Below are 27048 nucleotides of genomic sequence, written 5' to 3' on the forward strand. Positions count from 1 at the left end.
AAGCTGGCCCTGAAGCAAAGAGAGAACCTTGGTATCTTCCCGCACCTAGGGTTGCCATCATTCTCTGGCTGCATGGTAAAAGGTTCAGAATGAGAAATATAAACAGAAGATAAGCTGTTAAGGTAGAGAAGTAGTAGCTGTTGTTGGGGAGTCTAAAAGTGATTGGGGATTTATGCCCTCTAATATTAGTAGAGCACATGGTGATGAAGAAGTTATATTTAAGCAAGAAACAGAAAGTTCTACAAAATGTATATGTTCTGGAATTCATTTTCTGGTTCTTATTCTGTAGTTTTAAAATCTTTTAAGAGACACATACACCATGTGGTAGTGTTTTCTAAACAGCCAGGTCTTAAATGACATGACATGGAAATGCTAGCATGGCTTTTTTCTGGTTCTTGGAGAGCTTTCATAGAGACAGTTTGAGTCAAGACAGGTTAAGTAAGCCCCTGGTGATTTTGCTGAAGCAGATAGAGTGTATGTGAAACACAGTCCATGAACATGACAAATGTGTATGGGACCTGAAGTTCTTAATCTCTTCCAAATTCACATCTATTAGTTTTCTGGTGACTTACCAGAAAAATTTTCTTTCCCAGTCTCATTCACAAAGAAGGGCATATGTGTGTTTGTCTGCTGTGAGCCTGTTACAGGCTTCTGAGTATTCATGAGAGTATTTTGGTGTCTTTCCTTTCTTTGATTTCCAACTGCTCTCACCCTGTTTGATGTAGTCACTTCCCTGAAAGAAATGCAAGTCCTGTAGATTTGTGTCAGAATAGTCTTTATTTTAAACCCATGTGAAAGGAGAACTGCCTCCTGGCAAGAAGATCGTTGTGAATTGGAAGATGAATGAAATTTGTCTTTCTTATAGAATAGGTCTCACCATCTCCCTCTGATCCAAGTGCCTCATTTCATGGGTCAGCTGAGTTCTTGCTGAGTTATGAACACTGTGGGAGCTGAGGGAAGTTCATTACCTTGCCTCTGACAGGAGGATATTTCAGTTCTCACAGAAAGCTCTGTAAGCTCTCTTAGCTTTGAATTTGAGAGAAAATACTTGAATGCAGTATCCCTTACAAAAGATTGCTAGTTCCTGTCTGTAGCCTTTTGTTTTCAAACATAGTTGTTGCATGTGTACAGTGTTTCAACATGTTTAAAATTCCTTGATGGGTTGTGCAATACGAAATGATCAATTTCAACATAAGTGATGAAAAATCAGACTATGCTATACTTTGAATAAGATGGAGAAAAACAGAAAGACCTGTGCCTTTTGGAGTCACTCTTTTAAGCCAAAAGATAGCAAGGAAATTATGCGTATTGCGCTTGGTGTTCCTTTTTGGGTTCCTGTCACAGAATCACAGAATCCCAAGGGTTGGAAGGGACCTCAAAAGATCATCTAGTCCAACCCCCCCGCAAGAGCAGGGTAACCTACAGTACATCACACAGGAACTTGGCGGGCCTTGAATATCTCCAGTGTAGGAGACTCCACAACCCCCTTCTTTAATTTGCTTCCCTTGTGGAAGATCAATGTACAGCAGGGACAGTGGATTGTAGGTTGCTTTACCTTGAGTAGAAGAATAAGATGACTGTTTTGGAAAGCTTCATTCCAGAATAAGCAAAGTTATTTCTAAAACCATGGATCAAATCATCTTGGGAAGTATGGAACAAAGTGGATCTACTGGTGATACTAGGTAATCATTATACTTGAAGTGATTTAGGTGGATATTGCTAGGAAGTAACTAAAACGTAATCCTTGTTTTGTGGTGTGAAAAACCAACAGCAAGTCTAAGTCCTTCTATTTCAAGTCACTCTATCTGTATCTTTCTACAGATAGTGTCCTGGTTTTACCAGGAGCCGTTTTGCTCCTTCTTAGTAACTGGTGCAAGCTCTGTGTTTTGACTTCCAGCCTGGGCAGAGAGCTGATAACACCGATTGTTTTTAATTGTTGTTAAGTAATGTTTATTCTGGCCAACAAAGGAGGGCTCTATCCCCTCGCTGGGTACACGCACCCCTCACTTGAAAAACACTACCACAGCAAATACCGGCTGTATGTAATGTACAGAGTTCTGAACCTGTGAGAGATAGGATGATGGCTGATTGGCCTAGGAGACTGATTATTTTTTTCAATTATATATATGCAGAAGAACATTGATGTTTGATTTAGGTTTCTCACTGTAGCGTGTCTGGCTTGACAGTGTTTCTGATTTGTCACAGGCACTCCTAATGTATAGTTATCAAGTTCCTGCCAGCTATGTTACGCATCCATGATGCGGCATGTACTAAGATGAGTATTTGAAGATGGTGATGTGATAAGTTTTGGAAGAGTTAGTGGAAGGGTTTTGGGGTTGGTTTCTTTTTCAGGGGTTAACTCATGAACTTTTATTTTTTGTTTTGGTTGGTTTGGTTTCCTTACCAGCTGTCTCTCGGTACTTGACTGCTTTATTTCCTCCTTTTCAGTATCTAGTGATGGACTACTATGTTGGTGGTGACTTACTGACACTTCTCAGTAAGTTTGAAGACAAGCTTCCTGAGGATATGGCTCGGTTCTACATTGGTGAAATGGTGCTTGCTATACATTCCATACATGAGCTGCATTATGTGCACAGGTAAAATACCATCTCACTGGGCAAAAAACGCATGTATAGTTATATGAAGCTGATCCTAATGATACTGCTTCATATACAGGTGAGCACAGTAGCCACAGGCAAATTACTGTGAGTACTTGCTATATGCTATATAATAGCTGTATAAGTTATTACATTTTAAATACCAAGTTTTGATGGATTGATATTAGAAGCAGTGACATTTATCTGACTAACCTTTTACTAAAGCTTCTATTTTTAACCAGGCTTCTTGACTTATTCTCAATTCACTTCATGAATATTTATCTGCCTTTGTCCAAGCCAACCTAGAAGTCTGAAGCAGTTTGAATTCTCTAGAAATGTTTAGACATTCTGCAAAATTATACACAGTAAGCCCATGATTATATCAATGCATCTGTTTACCTGAGGTCATCTTTGAAAAGGTTTTGTAATGAGAAGGCATGTGCAGGTCTAATTGTTTTTCAACACAGGATGCTATTCTGGATCAGTGCCTACCATCGTGCTAACTTAGGTTGTGTTTTGTAGTATTTAAGAATATGTAATATTCCTTGTTGTCTGTCAGAGGAAATGGGTCAGGAAGGTAGAGTACACTTAGTATGCTGCTACTTTGGCTTCCTCTAAGAGCAGCTGTTTTAGAAGGCCTGCGAGTACTGCGTGGGAGGAACTTGACAAATATTTTGTTTCATTATGGCAAGAGTCTTGATCAAGTGAGAATTTCAATCTTTTGTTTGCTTTTCAGATTTAACACCTATATATGACATGTCAGTTAGGAAGCAAAATTAGACTAATTCTGGAAAGCCTTGTAGTTGTCTTGTTTTATATACTGACTTCAGCTTGATTTCAGTAAACTCAGAGGTTTTTTAGTTGACTGAAATCTGCTTATGGCCATATGAGTAGGTTCATGGTAGGCCACTGAAAGTCCTGGCTGAGAAGTGGACTTCATGTATAGCATTGTATCTGATTTGGCAGGTGAAACTTGGCCAGGTCCCTTTACCTCTTTATGCCTTTTATCTTAGTCTGTGAAGTAAGGACAGTTTTACTGTCTCTCTTTAAGAAATTTATGGTGTAAACCATCAGGTAAGTGAGGTGATTTTTATTTGCAATTAAATCATTAAAAAGACAGGGAATTCTCAAACTATAATGCTTTGAACTATTCTGTTTGGACTTTGATCTCTGTTTCAAAAATTAGAAAGATAAAAGATGCACAAACTCTGCAATACCCGTGTGAATATTAAATGTTGTGGACTCTGAAGTTTACCAGAGACATCATTTCTGAGGAAGGTGGCCTGACTAAATGACCAGCCTACATCTTTGCATGGGGCTGAATGAATGTCTTTTGGGAAAATAGGAATGAATGGCTCTGAGGCCGAAACATACACTTTGAATAGGAGATGTATGAATGCCCAAGAAATTACTGCGTGGCAACTGGAATGGATTAGGAGGAAGCATGATTGCTCTGGAGAGGATTTCAAGGACTATTTAAAGGCTTATATGACCTGTTAGCCATAGATAGGAAACAGTGGAGCTCAGAGACGAGGCATTAAGCTTTTCTGAACAGCAACAGTGTTCCCTTAGGCAAGCGAGGTCTGCATGCAAAGCGGAAATGCAGAGATGTATTGGGTGAGATTGGCTCATGCATTGAATGGCACTGTGAGAAGTGTCCTTTAAAAAAAAAAAACAGATCTGTATATAGTTGTATATAAGCTCCAATAGTCCTCTGCAGTTACTGAGCTTGACTTGTGCTTAGGGGACTGTAAGGGAATGTTGACAGTATGTGGAACTGAAATGTATGGAATAAGTCTAACAATAGAAAATTACCAATGAGTTTATTGGGAGTGTATAGTGAGATGGTCTAATTTTCTGGGTTAGTACATATTTTTCTGTATTACACAAATAAGTGTGCATTTAATTTATTTTGACAGGCATAGATTAGCATTTACTATTTTGTCTTAATACTGTTAATGAGCAGCAGTATTAGTGAAGTTTCAGTAATTAATCTCAAAGCATTAGCCCTTGATTAAACAGTGTTAAATCAAGTTTGTATTGGAAAAAAATATCAGATTGGCAGGATTTTTGCACATATGAGGACCCTTGTTAAAGCTATCCTGTTTTTTCTCATCAGTCTCCTCAAGTGTGAAACTGGAATTTAGCACCTTAAAAATCAGAGATTGTTAACTTCCACATATATGTAGCAAGGTAGATTAGATTATGTGGGGGGGGGTTTCCCTACTTCCTAGTAATTCCAGTCTCTTCCTCAAAAAGTAAGCTGAAGCTATTGCACATTTTTTAACTTTTTGGGCACATGTAGTGGTACTTGGAATTTCCCATTTGAAAGGAAATACAGGATTTTATGGTGCAACAAGACTGGTGGGTTTAAGGTAAAGCGCATATGGTTTTATTATTAATAGATAATATTATTTATAGAATCATAGAATCATAGAATAGTTAGGGTTGGAAAGGACCTCAAGATCATCTAGTTCCAACCCCCCTGCCACAGGCAGGGACACCTCACACTAAACCATCCCACCCAAGGCTTCATCCAACCTGGCCTTGAACACTGCCAGGGATGGAGCACTCACAACCTCCCTGGGCAACCCATTCCAGTGCCTCGCCATCCTAACAGGAAAGAATTTCCTCCTTATATCCAATCTAAACTTCCCCTGCTTAAGTTTTAACCCGTTACCGCTTGTCCTGTCACTACAGTCCCTGACGAAGAGACCCTCCCCAGCATCCCTATAGGTTCCCTTCAGATACTGGAAGGCTGCTATGAGGTCTCCACACAGCCTTCTCTTCTCCAGGCTGAACAGCCAAAACTTTCTCATCCTATATTCATACGGGAGGTGCTCCAATCCCCTGATCATCCTCGTGGCCCTCCTCTGGACTTGTTCCAGCAGTTCCATGTCCTTTTTATGTTGAGGACACTGGAACTAGACACAGTACTCCAGGTGAGGTCTCACAAGAGCAGAGTAGAGGGGCAGGATCACCTCCTTCGACCTGTTGGTCACGCTCCTCTTGATGCAGCCCAGGATACGGTTGGCTTTCTGGGCTGCGAGCACTCACTGCCCGGCCCATGTTCATTTTCTCATCGACCAGCACCCCCAAGTCCTTTCCTGCAGGGCCATTCTGAATCTCTTCCCTGCCCAACCTGTAGCTGTGCCTGGGATTGCTCTGACCCAGGTGTAGGGCCCTGCACTTGTCGTGGTTGAACTTCATAAGCTTGTCATCAGCCCACCTCACAAGCATGTCAAGGCCCCTCTGGATGGCATAACCCTTCCCTCCAGCATATCAACCGGACCACACAGCTTGGTGTCATCAGCAAACTTGCTGAGGGTGCACTCAATCCCACTGTCCATGTCAGTGATGAAGATGTTAAACAAGACCGGTCCCAACACCGATCCCTGAGGGACACCACTCGTTACAGGTCTCCAGCTGGACATCGAGCCATTGACCACAACTCTGTGTGCGGCCATCCAGCCAGTTCTTTATCCACCGAGTGGTCCATTCATCAAATTTAGAAGGAAGGATGTCGTGTGAGACAGTGTCAAACGCTTTGCACAAGTCCAGGTAGATGACATCAGCTGCTTTACCCTTGTCCATCAATTCTGTAGCCCCATCATAGAAGGCCACCAAATTGGTGAGGCAGGATTTCCCCTTAGTGAAGCCATGCTGGCTGCCACCAAGCACCTTGTTGTTTTTCATGTGCCTTAGCATGCCTTCCAGGAGAATGTGCTCCAAGATTTTGCCAGGCACACAGGTGATACTGACTGGTCTGTAATTCCCTGGGTCATCCATTTTCCCCCTCTTGAAAATGGGGGTTATATTTCCCTATTTCCAGTTGTCGGAAACTTCACCTGACTGCCATGATTTTTCAAATACGATGGCCAGTGGCTTAGCAACTTCATTCGCCAGCTCCTTCAAGTCCCACGGATGGATTCCATCAGGTCCCATGGACTTGTGCACATTCAGGTTTTTAAGATGGTCTCGAACCAGATCCTCTCCTACAGTAGGCCCAAGGTCTTCATTCTCACAGTCCCTGCGTCTACCTTCTAAGACCTGGGTAGTGAAGTCAGAGCCTTTGCCAGTGAAGACCGAGGCAAAGAAGTCATTCAGAACCTCAGCCTTCTCCAAATCCTGTGTAGCCAGTTCTCCTGAGAGCTTCCTCAGGGGGCCTGTGTTGTCCCTAGTCTGTTTTTTGTTTGCTACGTACCTGTAGAATCCCTTCCTGTTATCCTTAACATCCCTGGCTAGGTTTAATTCTAACTGGGCCTTAGCCTTCCTAACCTGGTCCCTAGCTTCCCAGACAGCATCCCTGTACTCTCCCCAGGCCCCCTGTCCTTGCTTCCATTTTTTATAAGCCTCTTTCTTTCTTTGAATTTTCCTCAGCAGCTCCTTATCCATCCAAGGAGGTCTCCTGGCCCTCCTGCCACACTTCCTTCTAGTTGGGATGCAACACTCCTGAGCTTGTAGCAGGTGATCCTTGAATATCAACCAACAGTCTTGGGCCCCCCTGCCCTCCAGGGCTGTATCCCATGGAACCTTACTAAGCAGGCTCCTGAAGAGGCCAAATTCTGCTCTTTTGAAGTCCAGGGCAGTGAGCTTGCTACAGGCTCTTCTCACTGTCCTGGGGATCTCAAATTTGACCATCTCATGATCACTGCATCCAAGGCTGCCCTGGAGTACCACATTCTCTACCAGCCCTTCCCTGTTGGTGAGCACAAGGTCAAGCATGGCACCTCTCCTTGTCGGCTCCTCTATTACTTGCAGAAGGAAGTTGTCTTCCACACAATCAAGGAACCTCCTGGATTGCTTGTGCCGTGCAGTGCCATCGTTCCAACAGATGTCAGGGTGGTTGAAGTCCCCCATGAGAACAAGGGCCTGCGAGCGTGAGGCTTTTCCTATCTGTCTGTAGAGTGCTTCATCCACAGGTTCCTCTTGACCAGGCAGTCTGTAACAGATCCCCACAGTAATGTCTCCCATCACTGTTCTCCCTTTAACCCTGACCCACAAACTCTCTGTTGACTGCTCACCTGTCCCCAGACAGAGTTCCACACTCTCCAGCCTATCCCTAACAGAAAGGGCAACTCCCCCTCCCTGCCTGCCGGGCCTGTCTTTTCTAAAGAGCCTGTAACCTTCCATTCCAACACTGCAGTCATAGGAGCCATCCCACCATGTTTCTGTGATGCCTATTATATCATACCCCGTAGACGTGCACACATCTCTAATTCCTCTTGTTTGTTCCCCATGCTATGGGCATTTGTATAGAGGCATCTGAGCCGAGCTCCAATTGAAGCCGACTCGTTGGCTGGAGCAGCCGGAATGTATGTACATTGTTCCGAGCATTTATTATAGGTGTTGGCAACTGACTGGGTGTGTTGGGATGGAATGATGCCCCCCTCCCCCAACACATCTAGTTTAAAGCCTCCTTTATGTCTAAAAAAAAAACAACCCACAAAGCAACACATTTATAGCCTTGATTATCTTCCTTGGCTAGCTCAGATAAATAATAATATTTGAAAATGGTATGATAATATGCTAGCATACTAGAAGTTGATCCTGGATGTATTGGCTAAAGAAAGGAAAGGAGACTGGCATATGTTATTTTGGAAGACATGGACGTTCTCATTTTTAACCTGAAGAATTGGTGCATAGCTGAGTTGACTTTGGTTTCTGCACTTGCTCTTTTCCTTTCTTGCCACCTTCTTCACATATTGGCTAGGTGTTCTTAAAATCGTATCATAAAATCATTGGGATATTTTCAGACTATTAATTAAAAAAATGTATATATCAGGACTGTCTTATGAAGTTGTCTGGATAGAATCATAGAATAGTTAGGTTTGGAAAGGACCTCAAGATCATCTAGTTCCAACCCCCCTACCACAGGCATGGACACCTCACACTAAACCATCCCACACAAGGCTTCATCCAACCTGGCCTTGAACACTGCCAGGGATGGAGCACTCACAACCCCCCTGGGCAACCCATTCCAGTGCCTCACCACCCTTACAGTAAAGAACTTCCTCCTTATATCCAATCTGAACTTCCCCTGCTTAAGTTTTAACCCGTTACCCCTTGTCCTGTCACTACAGTCCCTGACGATCTTTTACTTGATCTTTTACTGATACTTTAGTTTGTGTGAATTTGAGAACAAAGTGGTGAAATAAAATGTGATTAATTGGTGGACTAAGTTCAATTAACATGCTCTTCAGTAAATCCTTTTTGGCTTCCTTCCTGGTATCAAAAAGAATATCAAGTAATGAGCTAGAATAAAATGGGAATCTCTGTTTCATGTCATTTAGTAGCCTTAGCTTGCTGTATATTGTTTTATACCTTGCTATATATATATATTTATATATATATATATAAATATATATATATATATATGTAAAAATAGGAAAGACACTGCTTGATATTGGAGACTTTTTAATGTTTTAATGTTAGGGTATCCCCTTGAAATGGCATTTCCCCGATCCCAGAGCTGAGCGAATTCAGTGGCTTGTAAAGTAGCTGCTGCAGGTACATAGGATGCAAAGGTTTTCAGGTATCCATAGAAGCAAATGTGCTGTGCAACAATGTATAGAAAGTCTGGAACAGCAGATGAAAAATAGTGGCCAAATGGAAATGCTGGACAAAATGTAGAGAATTGTTAAAAAAATCTTCCTAGGTAAGAAGTCAGAAATTAGTTACCAGCTTTGGTGGAAAAAAACCCCAAAAAATAAGATTAAATGATTGCCCTTTCTCGTTCATCTTTCTTGCCTTTAAACAATGTATTGTGATGCCTGACGTAGCTGAAGTTGTCCCTGATCATTGCAGAGGAGTTGGACTAGGTGACCTTTCAAGGTCAGTTCCAACCCTAGCTATTCTATGATTTTATGAGTATAATCATAAAATTATGTTGATGAAGTAAGCTGCATATCTGTTTCTGTCAACATGACTCACTGTGATTGTTCTGCTTGGTTATTTGACCATCCATCAATAAACTTTGAGCTTGAAAATCTGATGTAGTGCAAGGCTTTAATATTTTAGGTAAAGTTCGAAGTTGGGCAGAAGGTGAGGGTTTTAACTAGTGCAATAGAAAGAGTTTGCATCAGTGGGTATCCAACATAAAAATCTTTTGTTATTCTGATACAAGATTAATCTTTACAAGCAGAACTAATACTTCATATTTAAATATTTTTTCACTCGTTGCTGTTTTAACAGAGACATAAAGCCTGATAATGTTCTTTTGGACATGAACGGCCACATACGACTGGCAGACTTTGGGTCCTGTCTGAAAATGAGCGAAGATGGCACAGTATGTATGAAGCAAAATTTAATTATAGTAGGAATTTTTAAGTGAGTTACTTAAAGCTATTATTCGTTGTCAGTGTGCATCGGGAAGGTGATAGGTTGTAAGCTTATTGACATGCTAAAAATTGAGGGAAGAGTATAACTCAGCATACTTATAAATCATTTTTGACATCTTCATCTCCTTGCTACTTTTTAACCTGAACTCTTGTTAATGTTTTTCTCTCTTTTGCTACTGGGCATTTGAGTTCTCACGAGATTTTTATGAACTGTCCAAAGACCCTTTGTTAAAAAATGATAGTTAAAAACTTTGTTAAAAAACATTTGATACTATTTGTGTTGGAATCATGGGTGTCCAGGAACCTAGAAGCCGTGCTAGACTTGAAGTGCGAGTCATTGAAAATGAGGACACAACTAAGCACAACCAGAACTTAATCTGGCTACAGCCATAAAAGACAATAAAAAAGTTGTTTTATAAATATATTAGCAACAGAAGGAGGCCTAATGAATATATCTCTTCTATATTGGATGTAGAGGGAACATAGTGAAAAAGGATGAGGAAAAGGCTGAGGTACTTACTGCCTTCTTTGCCTCAGTCTTTAATAATAAGACCAGTTGTTCTCCATGTACCAAGCCCCCTGAGCAGGAAGACAGCTCAGGGACAGGGTGCAGCATGAAGCCCCCATGCAGCCTCTTCTCCCAAGTAAGAAACAATAGGACAGGAAGAAATGGCCTCAAGTTGCACCAGGGGAGACTGGATATGATGAAAAACTTCTTCACCAAAAGGGTTGTCAAGCACTGCAACAAGCTGCACAGGAAGTGGTGGAGGAAGCACCCCTGGAGGTATTTAAAAGACATGTAGATGTGGTGCTTAGTGACATGGTTTAGTGGTGGACTTGTCAGTGCTGAGTTAATGGTTGGACTCAATATGATCTTAAAGGTCCTTTCCAGCTTAAATGATTCTGATTCTGTCAATTACTAAGCAGTTTTACATGCCTTTTACAAATGAAACAGCACTGTTATGGTAATCTGCCATTTTATGCACTATACTGGATACATCCCTACAAGCTGAATCACTTGTGATGTTTTTTTGTTTGTTTAGCCTAATTTAGAGTGCTTCCAGAGGTGCCAGTCCTGCCAAAGTATGGCATGTAACAGCATTCATGCATTTTGGCACAAACTTGGCTATTGTTGACATTCTGTAGTCATAAAATGCCTGCCAAGGATTTACCATGTTAAAATGCAAAATAAATTGGAAGGAGCCATTACAACTCTGAGTGAAACCTGAGAACATATTCCTAAAAATTAGAGATGCTCTGCTACTGCTTTGATGGTCAGGGCTTCCTTACTATTTGGGCACAGGGCAATTCCCTGCCTCACCCCTGTGTTGCATCCAGTTGCATATTATGCAGTAAGCGTTTAACCAATTTCTGATATAATAAAAATAGGGGACTACTTGCCTGAGGACCTTGTTTTGTGATCTTCAAATGAAACTGTAAAATTCAGGCACAGGACTTGAACTCCCTACTTACTCATTTTTAATTTCAACTTCAGGCAGCCAATTGCAATTTTAAAGTATTAAACAGACAGAAGGGCAAACTATGTTCTACTTTTGTCTCTCTGCTTTTTTAATGGCTGTGATTATGTTGAGTTTCTGCTGTGTTCAGAATAAAACATCCGTAGATTTTTATGTAGAAGTAGACTGGAACTTACTCTTTGCAGTCTTTGTTACTTTCTTAATATTTTATTTTGTTGCTGTGAATTTATAAATCTCCTCCGTTTCCAGACTCATGTTGTGGTGTCTCTGTTTGCCAAAAGTACTAGTGTGTAAGTTGCTCAGAGAACCTTAAAACTTACGAGAATTGTGTTTACCTTTTTTTTAAGGTACAGTCATCAGTAGCAGTGGGTACGCCTGACTACATCTCCCCCGAGATACTGCAAGCAATGGAAGATGGAATGGGAAAATATGGGCCTGAATGTGACTGGTGGTCACTGGGAGTCTGCATGTATGAAATGCTGTATGGTGAAACGCCCTTTTATGCAGAGTCATTAGTGGAAACCTATGGAAAGATTATGAATCATGAAGTAAGAGCTATACTAAGTGTTTACAGAGAAACTGTTATCACTTAAAGATATCGAAGTGACAGTTCTTTGCTTTTTCATGTTGTTTTAGAACCATCTTGTGTAGATTTGTTGGTTCAGGTTTTAGGAACATTTGCTTCTCTGAACTTTGGAAACTGTGAATTCTTTCTCAAACTGATTTTTTTTTTTTTTTCCTGTAAATGCTGATGTTCTTGTCAAAAAAATTAAGCAGACATCACAAAATTAAAATTAAACCCAACACAGGGTATGTTGTTGCATTTTCTTCTCCCCAGGATGAGTGCAGTTTGCTGGTGTTTCCAATGTTGTGTTCTCACAGTGAAGCAGTGATGAATTAGACATTAAATCTTTGCCAGAGTTGAAACCCTTGCTGTGATGAATATTAATCACTCTCTTACTTTAATTTCTTTAATTAACTAACTGGTTGCAAATGTAGCTATATGTATGTCATATATATACACACAGATATATATTTACACACACCATATATATAGATACAGATATATGTATATGTGCTATTGTTGTTTACTGGAGAAAAAAAAAACAAAAACCACAAAGACCATCTTGACTATACAGTGGTAGTAATGATAAGCTAAAATACAGAAAAAGGTTTCCCGATTTTTATGTGGAATAATTTCAGATGTTAGTGGTAAGTACAGTTTTTAGATCTTCTGTTTGTTTTTCTAATAGTAGATGGTATTTTGTTAAAAAAAAAAAAAAAAAGTGTTTAACCTATAAATTAGAAATATGCATCTTTTAATACAGCAGTGTTTTGTAAAGAGTTGATTACGATCATGGATTTGTAAGAGATTAAATCAATAAAATTTCAAGGAGTATGTCTTCAGGGGATCAGTGAGGATCTGCCTTTACTGTATGATCTTTAATGAATTGTAGTGTGTCAAAATTGCATCCCAACTAGAAGGAAGTGCAGCAGGAGGGCCAGGAGACCTCCTTGGATGGATAAGGAACTGCTGAGAAAAATTCAAAGGAAAAAAGAGGCTTATAAAAGGTGGAAGCAAGAACAGGCGGCCTGGGATGAATACAGGGATGTTGTCCGGGAAGCTAGGGACCAGGTTAGGAAAGCTTAGGCCCAGTTAGAATTAAACCTAGCCAGGAATGTTAAGGATAACAGGAAGGGATTCTGTAGGTATGCAGCAAATAAAAAACAGATTAGGGACAATGTAGGCCCCCTCTGGAAGCTATCAGGAGAACTGGCTACACAGGATTTGGAGAAGGCTGAGGTTCTTAATGACTTCTTTACCTCGGTCTTCATTGGCAAAGGCTCTGACCACACCACCCAAGTCTTGGAAGGCAGATGCAGGGACTGTGAGAATGAAGACCTTGGGCCCACTGTAGGAGAGGATCTGGTTCGAGACCATCTTAAAAACCCGAACGTACACAAGTCCATGGGACCTGATGAAATCCATCTGCGGGTCCTGAAGGAGCTGGCGAATGAAGTTGCTAAGCCACTGGCCATCATATTTGAAAAATCATGGCAGTCAGGTGAAGTTCCCAATGACTGGAAAAAGGGAAATATAACCCCCATTTTCAAGAAGGGGAAAATGGATGACCCAGGGAATTACAGAGCAGTCAGTCTCATCTGTGTGCCTGGCAAAATCTTGGAGCAGATTCTCCTGGAAGGCATGCTAAGGCACATGAAAAACAACAAGGTGCTTGGTGGCAGCCAGCATGGCTTCACTAAGGGGAAATCCTGCCTGACCAATTTGGTGGCCTTCTATGATGGGGCTACGGAACTAATGGACAATGGTAAAGCAGCTGATGTCATCTACCTGGACTTGTGCAAAGCGTTTGACACTGTCCCACATGACATCCTTGTCGCTGAATTGAAGAGACATCAATTTGATAGGTGGACCACTCTGTGGATAAAGAACTGGCTGGATGGCCGCATGTGGAGTTGTAGTCAATGGCTCAGTGTCCGGCTGGAGACCAGTAACAAGTGGTGTCCCTCAGGGATCGGTGTTGGGACCGGTCTTGTTCAACATCTTTGTTGCTGACATGGACAGTGGGATTGAGTGCACCCTCAGCAAGTTTGCTGATGACACCAAGCTTGTGGTTTGGTTGATATGCTGGAGGGGAAGCAATGCCATCCAGAGGGACCTTGACATGCTTGTGAGGTGGGCTGATGACAAGCTTATGAAGTTCAACCATGACAAGTGCAAGGTCCTACAGCTGGGTCAGAGCAATCCCAGGCACAGCTACAGGTTGGGCAGAGATTCAGAGCAGCCCTGCGGAGAAGTACTTGGGGGTGCTGGTCGATGAGAAAATGAACATGAGCCAGCTTCAGTGTGCACTCGCAGCCCAGAAAGCCAACCGTATCCTGGGCTGCATCAAAAGGAGCGTGACCAGCAGGTCGAAGGAGGTGATCCTGCCCCTCTACTCTGCTCTTGTGAGACCTCACCTGGAGTATTGTGTGCAGATCCAGTGTCCTCAACATAAGAAGGGCATGGAAGTGTTGGAACAAGTCCAGAGGAGGGCCACAAGGATGATGGGGGTCATGGAGCACCTCCCATATGAAGACAGGCTGAGAAAGTTGGGGCTGTTCAGCCTGGAGAAGAGAAGGCTGCGTGGAGACCTCATAGCAGCCTTCCAGTATCTGAAGGGGGCCTGTAGGGATGCTGGGGAGGGTCTCTTCGTCAGGGACTGTAGTGACAGGACAAGGGGTAACAGGTTAAAACTTAAACAGGGGAAGTTTAGATTGGATATAAGGAAGAAATTCTTTCCTGTTAGGGTGGCGAGGCACTGGAATGGGTTGCTCAGGGAGGTTGTGAATGCTCCATCCCTGGTGGTGTTCAAGGCCAGGTTGGACAGAGCCTTGGGTGACATGGTTTAGTGTGAGATGTCCCTGCCCATGGCAGGGGGTTGGAACTGGATGATCTTAAGGTCCTTTCCAACCCTAACTAATCTATGATTCTTTGAAAAATCCTGTATGTCTTTAAAAAAGAAGAGTTTGCTTTTCCCAATAGATTTACTGTAATTGCAATTAGTTTCAAACAGATCTGTATTAAGGAAATTGAGAAATGATTGCTTGTCCTCAAAATCCATTTTAAGACAAAGTTCTGTCACTGAATGTATTGCATTGTACTCTGCCACTGCTTGCTGGAACTAGAACGGTGTCTGACTATTTGTTTCGAATGCTGTCGATGTAATTTAGCACATTCCTTTTGAAACTACCATTGAAAGTTCTGGAATGGATTCCTTGTCTAAAAATGTCTCTTTTTTTTTTTTCTAGGAACGATTTCAGTTTCCATCCCATGTTACAGATGTATCTGAAGAAGCAAAAGATCTTATTCAGCGACTTATCTGCAGTAGGGAGCGTAGACTGGGACAGAATGGAATAGAGGATTTTAAGTCTCATGCGTTCTTTGAAGGACTTAATTGGGATAACATCCGAAACCTAGAAGCACCTTACATTCCAGATGTTAGCAGTCCTTCTGACACCTCAAACTTTGATGTAGATGATGATGTATTAAGAAATCCAGTGAGTCTTTCTTTTAAATATTACTGATGAGAATATGCAAACTAGGGTCCTTTCCAGCCCAAACCTTTCTATGGTTCTAAATGGTAGCACTTGCCAAAACTGACTGCTGTTACATAGTCCAAGCTAAACATACTTAGGTGGGAAGAAGAAGTAAACCCTTAGTTGTACTTTTAGTTTAAACCTTTCCAAGGAGCTAGTATTTGGATTTATTAAATAAAGTAAAATAAAAATTCTGTCTTCAAAAATACGCATGTATTTTCCATGCAGCTTGCGATCACAGCTGTCCAGGTGAGAGAGAGCTCATATGGCTACTTCTCCACTCCTTTAGGAGCCAGGAGGTTAGTTTTCAGACTGGGTACATAGGTGTTGCCCTCCTCCGTTTCTGTTGAGAAGTAGTTTACAAATTCAAGTCAACAGAAGCAGAGGGCTTTGTGGCAATTTGTTAATCAGTTTGTATTCCAAGAAATGAAGAGCTTTTGGCAAGTCTCTTGATTTACGTATCTAATAGTAGCCAGCATACTAAAATTAATAGCGTGCATTATTGATGCCAGGTTTAATCAGAAACTTGAAATTTTGGCTTTTCTTTTACTGGTTGCATTGTACTTTGAACTGCTACCTTTTCAAGTGCCAGTTCAAGAGGCTCCTAAATTCAAGTAATTGTATTAAGTGACCTAATCTGAAATAAAGTTTGTCTGGAGACAGTGGTAGTCTCTACAATGAAGAGCAGATGCCAATTGTTGTTTGGTATACACTAGGAAAAGTCTTTCTGTTAGCTGTCTCTCTTTAACTGTTGAATCTAACTCTAATGTCTTTAGCTCTTGTTGGTTCTCTTCTGAGTTTTCATACACGTTATTTTCATGCAGGAAGTGGTGCCACCAAGTTCTCACACAGGCTTTTCTGGATTGCATTTACCATTCGTTGGATTTACATACACAACTGATAGGTAAGCAAAGGATTTGCTGTTCATTAAACTTGTTTCCTGAATACAGCTAGTGCCAGGAAATTCTCGTATTTCTAAGCATGTAGAAAGGTTGATGTCCATAGGTATACCTGTGGATAAACTTTCATCCTTTCGTTTTTTTCCAAGTGTCTGAACATATTTTAGTCATGCTTGCCAAGAATAGTTGCTTTTGTATTTAATATTTTATCTGTTTGAAATGAATGAAAGTTAAGGAACTAGATGTGTCACTTCAATTGGTGAATTCAATACAAGTGACCAATTCATATGGTCACTTCAATAAACTTGCTGTTTCACCACTGAGAAGCTGAGAGTAAGTCTTGTCAATGTTGCATGTCTGCCAGGAACAGTTCGTGATTAGCGCATTAGCTCTGAAACCCTGCTGGTAGTCTAAGATAATGTAGATGTTTCTGAGCATGGACAAAGTTGCTCACTTTTGATAACCTTTGGCATGGGAGAGTTAATGTTTTCAATAATTTAGGCAAAATTAGGCCTTGTAAAGGGAATATACATCTGTGTCATTAAAGTCCTGAATGCAGGTATCTTAATTCTACAGCAGCATACACAGTAGCTAGGAAATAACAACTTTACCTACCTTGACAGTTGTCTCAACAGTAGTAATTACTACACTAATTGTTCTTGTAAATTTAAGGTGGATATTTGTTGGAATCCCATCATGTCACTGCTATAGTCTGCTCTGGGTATTAAAATGTTCTAATTTATGTTACTTGTTTTCAGCTCTTTATCTGATAGAGGCACTTTAAAGAGTGCAATGCAGTCTGACACTGTAACCAAAGATATGGATGTCCAGCGTGACTTAAAGAGCACTTCACAAATAGAAGGCTATGAAAAGAAAATACGGAAATTAGAGCAAGAAAAGCAGGATTTGAACAGAAAACTGCAAGGTTGGTGGTTTCTATCTGTTAGTATCTTTAATTGTGCTCATTAGGAGGAATGGGAAGGTATTTTATTGAAAGCCTTGTCCTTCTTTTTCTAAGAATCTACACAGACAATGCAGAACCTCCAAGGTCCAGTGTGTGTTACAGTAAATACAAGCCGTGATAAGGAGATTAAAAAATTAAATGAAGAAATTGAACGGTTGAAGAACAAATTAACAGGTAAGCCTCTGGCAAAGTAATTATAGTAATGCAATTTATTTTGCTGTCCCTAGTAACATTTTGCACTGGTTTTGTGCAATAAGTAGAATTAATGTTCTGAAGGTGCTAAAAAGCAAAGGGTTTTTTACAGTCTCGTTCAATACTAAGAGACATTTCAGTTTTTCCAGATGAGCACTTTTTTTTCCAATTGCTTGGCCTGATAGCATTATACTGTCATGGAGAATCTAGAGTATGATGAATTGTGTGGATGGGTTCAGTTAAATATTTTCTGTGATCCTTGTTTCCCTAAAAATCTCAGGAGATCCTGTTCTCCTTACTTCTCCTTTTTCTGGGGAAGTATTGTTTTGGAGGGATTTTACCTGGAGACAGGTGTAAGAGACAGTTGGGAGAAAAGACTAGTTGCTCTTTAGTAACATAAGAGGATAGGTGTGGGGATGTATAATAATAGTTCACATTTAAATATTTCTGAGCTCGCATTCCCTTTATGTTTGTCTGGTGATGCATTAATTAGGAAGCATTGAGCATTGCAGAAAAACAAATACTGGCATCTGTCCTGAGAGAAGGCTGACTCATCCATGTCACTGAAAATCTGTTGTCTGACAGTGCTATTAGTTTATCCGTGCAAACCTCCTGTTAGCATCTAATTTTTAATTGGAAATTGGTGATAAACAAAATGGTAGTTTTGAATCCTAATGACTTAGCTAAGAGGTTTATAGGGGCCTGTAGGATAGCATAAGTGAGTTCAGATGCTGAGTTTGTGATGCTGGGTTGGTGTTTTTCCTCCCTGCAGTTTGGCAATATGCCCACTTTTTTAGGTACATACATTGTAAAAATCAGCTCTCCTACATAGATTATCCTTCCAAAAAAGGCTATTCTAGTGCATGCTGGAATTAGGTTTGAGTCAAAATAGGTTAAGGGACTACTGCAAGTGGTTCAAGTTTATCTATCTCTTCATCCAATGGTGTCCTTTTAAGTATAGAAAGTAGCAGTAAGGTCTGTTTTAAAAAGTGGTATTGGTTCATGTAGGGTGGGAGGAAGTTTGTGCCGAAGTGAGAAAAGGAATAATGCTTTAATCATTACAGCAGTGCTTGGGATCCCTGAATTGGGATTCAGGTACAATTTACTGTTCTGCCGCAGACATCAGTGGAACTTGAGAGAGACGGTTATTCCCTGTGCAATTTCTTATTTATTTGTTTAATAAAGGAGTAATTAAAACCAGATGGAGATAGAGATTGGCACTTTGTTTTCTTGCCAACTTTAAGACTGAGCATAAATAATAAAGGTGGTTCATTTGTTGCACTGAATGGTGATAATTTCAAATCAAGTTTGTTACATTTTCCTTGAGAGTGAATTCCCAGGGATATGGTCAGTTGGGTCTCCAGCCTTGCTCATGCAGGATGTTATTTCCTTCCCATATTGTTAGTTCTTATTTACTCTAGGAAATAGTCTTTTCCTGTCTTGCTGGATGCACTAATGACTGACTGCAGCCTTGCTTCAGTCATGTAATGAAAACTATTTACAAGACAAATTACTAGAACTGGTATTAGAGCAAATCAGTTTTATTTCAGTGTTTTCAAGGGCTAGAAGGTGCATCCCTCAAAACCAAAATAAAGCCCTGTGCTAAGGCTTTTTCACTTAGAGATCACAGCCTTTAGGAGGATTTCTTTAATAGACTGAGAATATTAAAATTATTTGGGGGTGTCAGTGCCCCAGGATTACCTTAAACAGTGTAGAATGGTGGGAACAGGAAACAAGTTGATCTTCCAAGCAAAGTGATGCAAGTTTGCTTGAGTAATGTTGCTTCCTTTATTGGTGTAAATCTGGGACCAGTTATCTTTAATATGCACTAATCTACAGATATAAGTAAACTGGAAGGACAGCTTGCAGATGCAATGGCTTTTCGACAAGAACATGAAGACTCAATGCACAGGTTGAAAGGACTAGAAAAGCAGTGCAGAGTGCTGCGGCAAGAAAAGGAGGAGCTTCATAAGGTATTGATGCAAAGATAGATAAGTTTAAAAATCGTCTTGTAAAGTACGTATAGAACAGTTCTGTTGTGATTGCAATTTTAGTGTTTCAAGTACTGCTTTTTAAAACTACACAGAGAATTGGGTGAACCTGTTAATTTCATTAGCAGTGCAGTAGTTTTCCAAAGTAGCACACATTCAATTTTGAAAGTTGATAGGCATCTTGCTTATCTCAGCAATGTTCTGCTACATGGAACAAGCACCTAAAGAATGGGTTTAGTTTAAAGATAAATTATTCTTAACTGTTTCAGTAGAAGTCTGAGGGCAATCAAGAGAGACTTTAGGACTTTGGGACAAGTGGTTAAGGGGTCAAGAGCACAAGTAGTGTTCTCCTCTATCCTTCTGGTTTCAGGGAATGAAGAGGGAAGAAACAGGAAGAGCCAGCAGATCAATAGCTGGTACTAGCCTGGTGTCAGTGGCAGAATTGTTTTGTTTTGGGTTGGTTTACATGACATCAGACCTGCTGGTGACAGATGGGGTACACTTGTCTCAAAGTGGGGAAAGGATCTTTACACAGGAGTTAGAAGGGTTCAGTGAAAGAGTTTTAAACTAGATTTGAAGGGGGAATGGGGAAACAAATTTTAAACTCTTAAGTATTGGAACTTCACAGTTTGTTTGTACTAAGGAACCTGTCTCAGTTTTCTGAAGAGTTGCACAAGATTTACAGCAGCATCTCAGTGCTGGTACAGTGTATTCGATAGGTGCATTCAATGTGCTGTCTGCTAAAACATTCCTTCAAAAATGGTTACTGTTGTACAGGTACATTATTTAGAAGTGAGGTGGTATTCTTGGAGCTGCCACACTAGATGCAGAGTAACTGCTGTCTTGGTACATCAGTGCAGCTGCATAGCCAGAAAAGAAACAAACAAAAAAAGTGTAAATTAAGAATTAGAAATAATATTTAGAATTGATGTGAGGTGGTTGAGCTTTCAAGCGATGCTTATGTATGTCCAGTTCATTTTTTCTTGGAAAGAATATATGGGGTTCAAATCATAAAAGATCTCAAGTGCAGACCCATAAGGGTCATTGAGTCCAACTCCTGCTCCTCACAGGTTTGGCTAACACTACATCAAACATCAGCAAACTTCCTGCCATCCACAGGGGCTTTGGGCTACAGCTGCCAGTTTGTACTGGGTCAGGCCAAAGGGATCCCATTTATACTGGGATGGGGCCCAGTCTGTACTAGGAAGAGGCGAGGGGATCTGGTTTGTGACTCTGTATTATATATTTTTTATTTAAACCAGCAACTTGTAGAAGCCTCAGAGAGATTAAAGACACAATCCAAAGAACTGAGGGATGCCCATCAGCAAAGAAAGCTAGCTGTGCAGGAGTTCTCTGAGCTCAGTGAGAGGATGGGAGACCTGCGGTCTCAAAAGCAGAAGCTGTCCCGGCAACTTCGCGACAAAGAAGAGGAAGTGGAAATGAACATGCAGAAGATTGATGCTATGAGACAGGACATCCGTAAATCAGAGAAGATCAGAAAAGAGGTAGCTTGATAAAATAGCTATCAATAACATGTTTCAGCTGCTGCTTATCCAGTATGTCTTATGTGATTGTACTGAAAAATTGGGACTGTTAACAATAATTTACTTTGTCCGTCTGTAAGAAATTGCCCCAATTCCTCTTCCATTTAACTTTGCCACATTTCACAAAGGAGATCCTGACTTTTTTTCTAAGTGTTTTACTGATGTATTGGGAAATGAACCAAGGCTGATCTTTATTCTGGAGAAAACTATTCTTGCTATATGCCCAGCTTCTTAGTTCCTTGTGTTTTGATTCTTGCAGCCTCATAGTCAGCTTGTAATTGTCTTCATGTGCTTTAACACTGGAGTATTTTAACTTTTTTTTAACTGAATTTTTCTGTTCAGGTGGAGGGAGGAGTGTTGATACAGACTAAATATGTGGTTTTCCTTCCTCTGTAGTTAGTCATTGTAGAGGAAGTCTAATATCTTTAAGCAAGTTAATTTCCAATTAGTATTATAGGCAATTTATCGTTTTACATAAGATTAAGTGAATAACCAGAAGAGGGCAGAAAAAACAGCTATTGTGGTTAACCTGGAGTATTTTAATCCCTGGAAAATCATGAAATTTTATGTATTTTCTGAGTGAAGTGTAGAAGAGAAATTTGTTGCTTTAGAAACATTGCTAGAAAATGTCTGGCAAATTGAAGGGCAGTCTATGAAAATGTAGTTAAGAGATGAAGTTTTCTCAGACTTATCCATGAATAAGAAGTGGTAAAGTGAAAGATTGAAGGGCTGTGGCACCATATTTGGTTTGTAGGGCTGTGGAACCTTGTCTCCACAGCAGAGTGCAGCAGGGGCATTCAAATGTTGTTACTTATTCAGTTAAATATTTGCATGCAGGGCTTTATATTCTCCTGTCTTTGTTGTTACAAATTCCTCTGTTCTCCCTTTCCTAATGACTGTATCAATCTTCTATTCAGAACATTATCTGTAAGTTCATTATTTTGGCCCACAATTCTAAATACAGACCTTTTGAAAACAACTTTGCTAGCTGATTTTGAATGCAGGAAAAACAAATCTTACCCTTCCTGTCAGGTTTTAAAACTGTGCCACTATTACTTGAATTGCAGCAGTTGCCTTAGTTGCCACTAAATCTAAATTGTCTTTCTGATAAGCTTCCTGAAGTTGATAAATGGATGATCAAGTTTATTTTGTTCCTTAATTGCAAGGTAAAAGTGTTTATTGTTCGTGTTTGAAGTATTTTGCAATCATTTGGCTCAAAGGTTGACTTAGTATATAATGAGGCGTGAAGCTGACCTGTAAATATGGGAGACTTCTTTCACAACTGCAATGACTTCCTAGTGCCGTTTCCTTCTTTTAGCATTAATAGAAGCCATGCAGTTATCCCTGAACATATTGTAGTTCGTATCAGTACAAACAGTCAAATAGTAATAGCTCTGCTGCATGAGACAGATGGATGCCTGGATAACTGAAGGGAAAACAATTATAGCATTCTGAGATTATTGTTATAGTGGTATAACATAAATAGAAATAAGGAAAACTTTCTGCTCTTCCATATGGAGGAAGGGAAGTGAATGACACAGATACCACTATCTTGTACTGAAATGATTTAAAATTACTCATTACAGCTGGAAGCCCAACTTGAAGAAGTTGTAGCAGAAGCATCAAAAGAACGCAAGCTTCGTGAGCACAGTGAGGTCTTCTCCAAACAACTGGAAAATGAACTGGAAGCACTAAAGGTTCATGTTTCTTGACAAATGTTTACTCATGGCATAAAGAGCTGCAATAGCTTTGCTTACTCAACTGTTGATGTCTGTGGGAGACTTAAAAACTATAGCATTACTAGAAACCTGACCTAATAAATCCTGTTAGGATTTATTTTCTTTTCTTGATTGAAAGACTCAAATATCTCATTGTACATTAATGCCTTGAAAATGTCCAGTTTATTTAGATTCCAAGCAGCTATTAAATTAATGTAGTCCAAATCTCTTATCTCTGAACCCTTCTGAACCCCTTATTAGGGTCATGGAAGCAGGACCAGTCACTTAGGGGGCTTAATGCTTGGATACAGCCACTTTTTAAATTAATTGGCACCCAAATAAAAATTTTCCCAAGTGCCACCAATTGGACAGTTCTGATTTTAAATAATATTCCCAAAATATAGAGTTTGTAATCTTTTCCTGATGATTTATCATCTTCCACAGCTGAAGCAGGGAGGCCGGGCAGCAGGTGCCACACTAGAGCATCAGCAGGAGCTTTCCAAAATTAAGTCTGAGCTGGAAAAGAAAATCCTATTTTATGAAGAGGAGTTGGTCCGACGAGAAGCATCACATGTTTTGGAAGTCAAAAATGTGAAAAAGGAAGTACATGATTCAGAGAGCCATCAGCTTGCACTGCAGAAAGAGATCATGATATTAAAGGATAAATTAGAGAAAACAAAGCGAGAGAGGTAAGCTTTTTGGCATGTTCCATTCATTATGGATTTCTTTTTTTGTGTATTGCATTGCATAGATAATCTCTGTGGGCTGGTATTTCACCTTAACTCTGTTTATTCCTGTTTGAAAATCCCAGTCTACAGGGTCAGCAGTGTTACAGTATAAGTGTTTCTATTTCTTGTTCTTCTTAGGCACAGTGAAATGGAGGAAGCAGTAGGAACAATGAAAGACAAGTATGAGCGTGAAAGATCTATGCTCTTGGAAGATAACAAAAAGTTAACAACAGAAAATGAGAGGGTAATTATTTTAAGAAATATTTTTAAGCAAAATATAATTCTTAACTTTCTTACTTTATGATGTTGAATTTTTCTACTCATTGATCAGAGCAGGATCTGTGAATGTTCAGGCAGTATCTGAATAAAACAAGTTGTTTTTTGCCATATAAACGTCAGAGATCTAGCTAAATAGTAACTTTAGCGTCTCAGTGCTGCTCTTTGTGAGATTGATTTCCACAGCTCAGAAGGCATCACCTTCTGATTTCTTCATGAAGGCAGCACAGAGAGCAAAGCATTTACAAAAGACTGCCTGCCTTCCTGATGGCTTACAGTTAAACCTCATTCTTCTCAATGACCGCTACACTTGCTTTCTCTTCTCCTTTGTTTTGCGTGAACTGGCAATATTTTCTTCTGTGCTAAGGAGCTAGTCTCCATTTCCACAAAAAAAGATCCCCTTCCAGCTCTTTGATCTGTGTGGTCTGTGTTAGAACTTCCAGATAGCCCAGGATGGTCTCGTTTGGTCAGATTCTATAAGTGTGTAGACATATGCATGTGTAAAAAGTCTGAAACTGACATAAGTCACAAAGTGAAATTATTTTTTTATTTCAGCTCTGCTCCTTTGTGGACAAATTAACGGCACAGAACAGGCAGCTGGAAGATGAGCTCCAAGACCTAGCAGCAAAGAAGGAGTCTGTTGCTCACTGGGAAGCTCAGATTGCAGAGATTATTCAATGGTATGTGCTGTTCAGAGATCAGATGGCCTTTTTCAACCTCTGAAATACTGATTGGCTTTTTTTTTTTTTTTTAATGTATAGGTAGGCCCTTTCCCTGTGTCTGGGACCAACAAAAGCATGGTACTTTTGAGTGTTGATTAACCGTCTCTCTTCTGCTTTCTAGTCTAGTGTTGCTGAGTAGTAATGCATATGAAATTGTCAGATGCTACTAAGAACACGGGAGAGGGTTTCGGAGTCAACTTGCTTTGTCTCTAATGTATTCAGTAAATCACCCACATTGGAATATTTTGATAAACTCAGGAAGATGATTATTATTTAAAAGGTCCATATTAACATATAGAACATCACTAGCTGCACTAGGCAAGCACTTGCACTTCATTTACAGGTCAGTTCTTCCCTCTGTTATTTGCTGTTTTAGCAAGCTGTGTGCAAGTATTTTCAGCATGTAAAACAAGAAGGACTTGAAAGTAGCCCTTATAAAAATTGAACAAGCAATATGCAGATCATGTTCTAAACAATCACAGTGAATCTTCACAGAACTCTTGCTGATGTTGGAAGGCAAACTTCAGTTTCCCTAGCAACTGCCACAATCAAGAGAATTAGATAAAAGAAAAATCTGAAGCAGACAATTTAAGATATATTCAGCTTTTCGTTGCTGGGAGAGTTTTGTCTGCTCAGTCCATTTCTGTTAATGTCCCTAAATCCAGTGTAGACACTGATTATTTCATGCTGCAATATTTGGTGCTATGAGCCATGAAACTTTTAAGTAACTGTTGTTTGCAATTGTACAACAGGGTGAGTGATGAGAAGGATGCTCGTGGCTATCTCCAAGCATTGGCTTCCAAAATGACAGAAGAATTAGAATCATTGAGAAGTTCCAGTCTGGGGTCACGAACACTGGTAAGAAAACAGCAAGCATTCAGGCTGTCCTGGGGACATCTAAGAAGCTGTATTTTTACTTTCAGCTATCTGTTCATAATCAGAATTATTTTATAATAAATCCTCTGCTCTGCTTTCTAGTTTTTGCCTATTGCTCATGAAATCCAACTAGGTAATCTGATCAGAATTTGTTAATTGGAAGTTGAGGGCGTCCCATCTCTGGCAGTGTTCAAGGCCAGGTTGGATGGGGCTTTGAGCAGACCGGTCTAGTTGGAAGGTGACCCTGCCTGTGGTGGTGGGGTTGGAACTAGGTTATCTTTAAGGTCTGTTCCAACCCTAACCATTCTGTGATGGTTCTGTGAATTACAGGGTGAGGTGCTTCATACTAATATCTGCCATCACAAACTGTGTTAAACAGTACAGATGGGAGAAGAAGCCATAACTTAAACCATTAAAGAGGAATACAGGAATGTGTGGAAGATGCAAGTAAATAATGTTAATTGCACTGTGAGATAACAAAGTTTTTCTTTCGTGAACATGTATCAGCTGGCAGATATTGTTACAAACTTGTGACACACTGAGAACATGTAGCTTTATTTACCTGCAGAACAATGAGACCTTACACCATAACTTTCCCACACAGTAGTAACATGAATTCCCAACAAAATCTGCAAAATAGAACTCTCACAAAAGAGTATGGTTTCTAAGACAAAACCAGTGTTTTGCCTTGGTAGGTACAAAATGTCCTGCATAAGGAAGGGAGAGCCTTTTGCAGCTAGGCATGGAAGTTCATGTCCCTAGCAATGCCAGTCAGCACACTCTGCTGTGCAAAAAGTCCATTTGTTGCTGGTTTGTAGAAATAAAAAGTTACTCACCCCTTCCAAACCTATAAATAGGAGATAATAAGAAAAAGTTATGACTTCCTATGAGCTAACATTTGCCTACATCATCAAGAGACTATTATAATATTGAGAAGTTTAATAGGAAAAAAGATCAGATCAAATGCAGTTGGCATTTTCTTTTTAGCTACAGCCAGAAAAGAACAATATAAAACAATATACACTGATTAATAACACTCTCTCTTCTTTATATTACAACTGGTTTTGTAACTTCAGCAGAACCTGATCTAAGACAATTATTTCTCAACATAAAAAATGCCTCTCCTTTTCATGACTGTTATCTGCAAGTTCATGTGTGACTAGAGGGGCAGTATAAAAAATGTAGTCCACACTGCAAAAATGTCTGGGTAAAGCTCAGAACGTTAGCTTTTGGGGTAGGAGGGCAGAATTGTATGTTGTATGCAGAAGTATAGCATACACTACTTAGCAAGCCTAAGAATTGTTTAGGTGAGTTTTCTATGTGTCTTGGGTATCTCAAGACCTGGATTGTATCATATTTTTCATGGTTTTGCCATTTCTAGCATGTTTTAGATTGGTGTGTTTTACATTAAATATTGACATTGATCTCCTGTTTGAAAGCCTGGTATGGCACTGTGCAAGTTTTATACTCTTTTCAAGACTGGACAATGAAAACTAAGTATTTTCAGTGGGTTTTCTCAGTTTGACTTCCATGCTTGGTCATGCAGCATTCTAGTTTCAAGCATATCCTGTTAGTGGTTTAACCAATACAAAAATTGCTCGTTACTTCATTTTTGTGTAACA

The 27048-nt window shown here is 40.1% G+C and overlaps 1 protein-coding gene across 12 annotated transcripts in view; it reads left to right on the plus strand.

The window, feature by feature from the left end:
- Window positions 1-27048, plus strand: part of CDC42BPB (CDC42 binding protein kinase beta) — a 100847-nt gene that overhangs the window by 47490 nt on the left and 26309 nt on the right. For all 12 annotated transcript variants that reach the window (XM_065685143.1, XM_065685146.1, XM_065685144.1 and 9 more), the window contains exons 5-18: window positions 2449-2597; window positions 9792-9885; window positions 11763-11963; window positions 15229-15477; window positions 16341-16420; window positions 17174-17340; window positions 17434-17553; window positions 19411-19544; window positions 20825-21067; window positions 22693-22803; window positions 23269-23513; window positions 23691-23796; window positions 24384-24508; window positions 25303-25408. In XM_065685143.1, the coding sequence (XP_065541215.1) occupies window positions 2449-2597; window positions 9792-9885; window positions 11763-11963; window positions 15229-15477; window positions 16341-16420; window positions 17174-17340; window positions 17434-17553; window positions 19411-19544; window positions 20825-21067; window positions 22693-22803; window positions 23269-23513; window positions 23691-23796; window positions 24384-24508; window positions 25303-25408 (2130 nt within the window). The remainder of the gene's footprint in view (window positions 1-2448; window positions 2598-9791; window positions 9886-11762; window positions 11964-15228; window positions 15478-16340; window positions 16421-17173; window positions 17341-17433; window positions 17554-19410; window positions 19545-20824; window positions 21068-22692; window positions 22804-23268; window positions 23514-23690; window positions 23797-24383; window positions 24509-25302; window positions 25409-27048) is intronic.

The sequence above is a fragment of the Lathamus discolor genome, chromosome 6 (assembly GCF_037157495.1).
Source record: "Lathamus discolor isolate bLatDis1 chromosome 6, bLatDis1.hap1, whole genome shotgun sequence".
Lineage (NCBI taxonomy): Eukaryota > Metazoa > Chordata > Aves > Psittaciformes > Psittacidae > Lathamus > Lathamus discolor.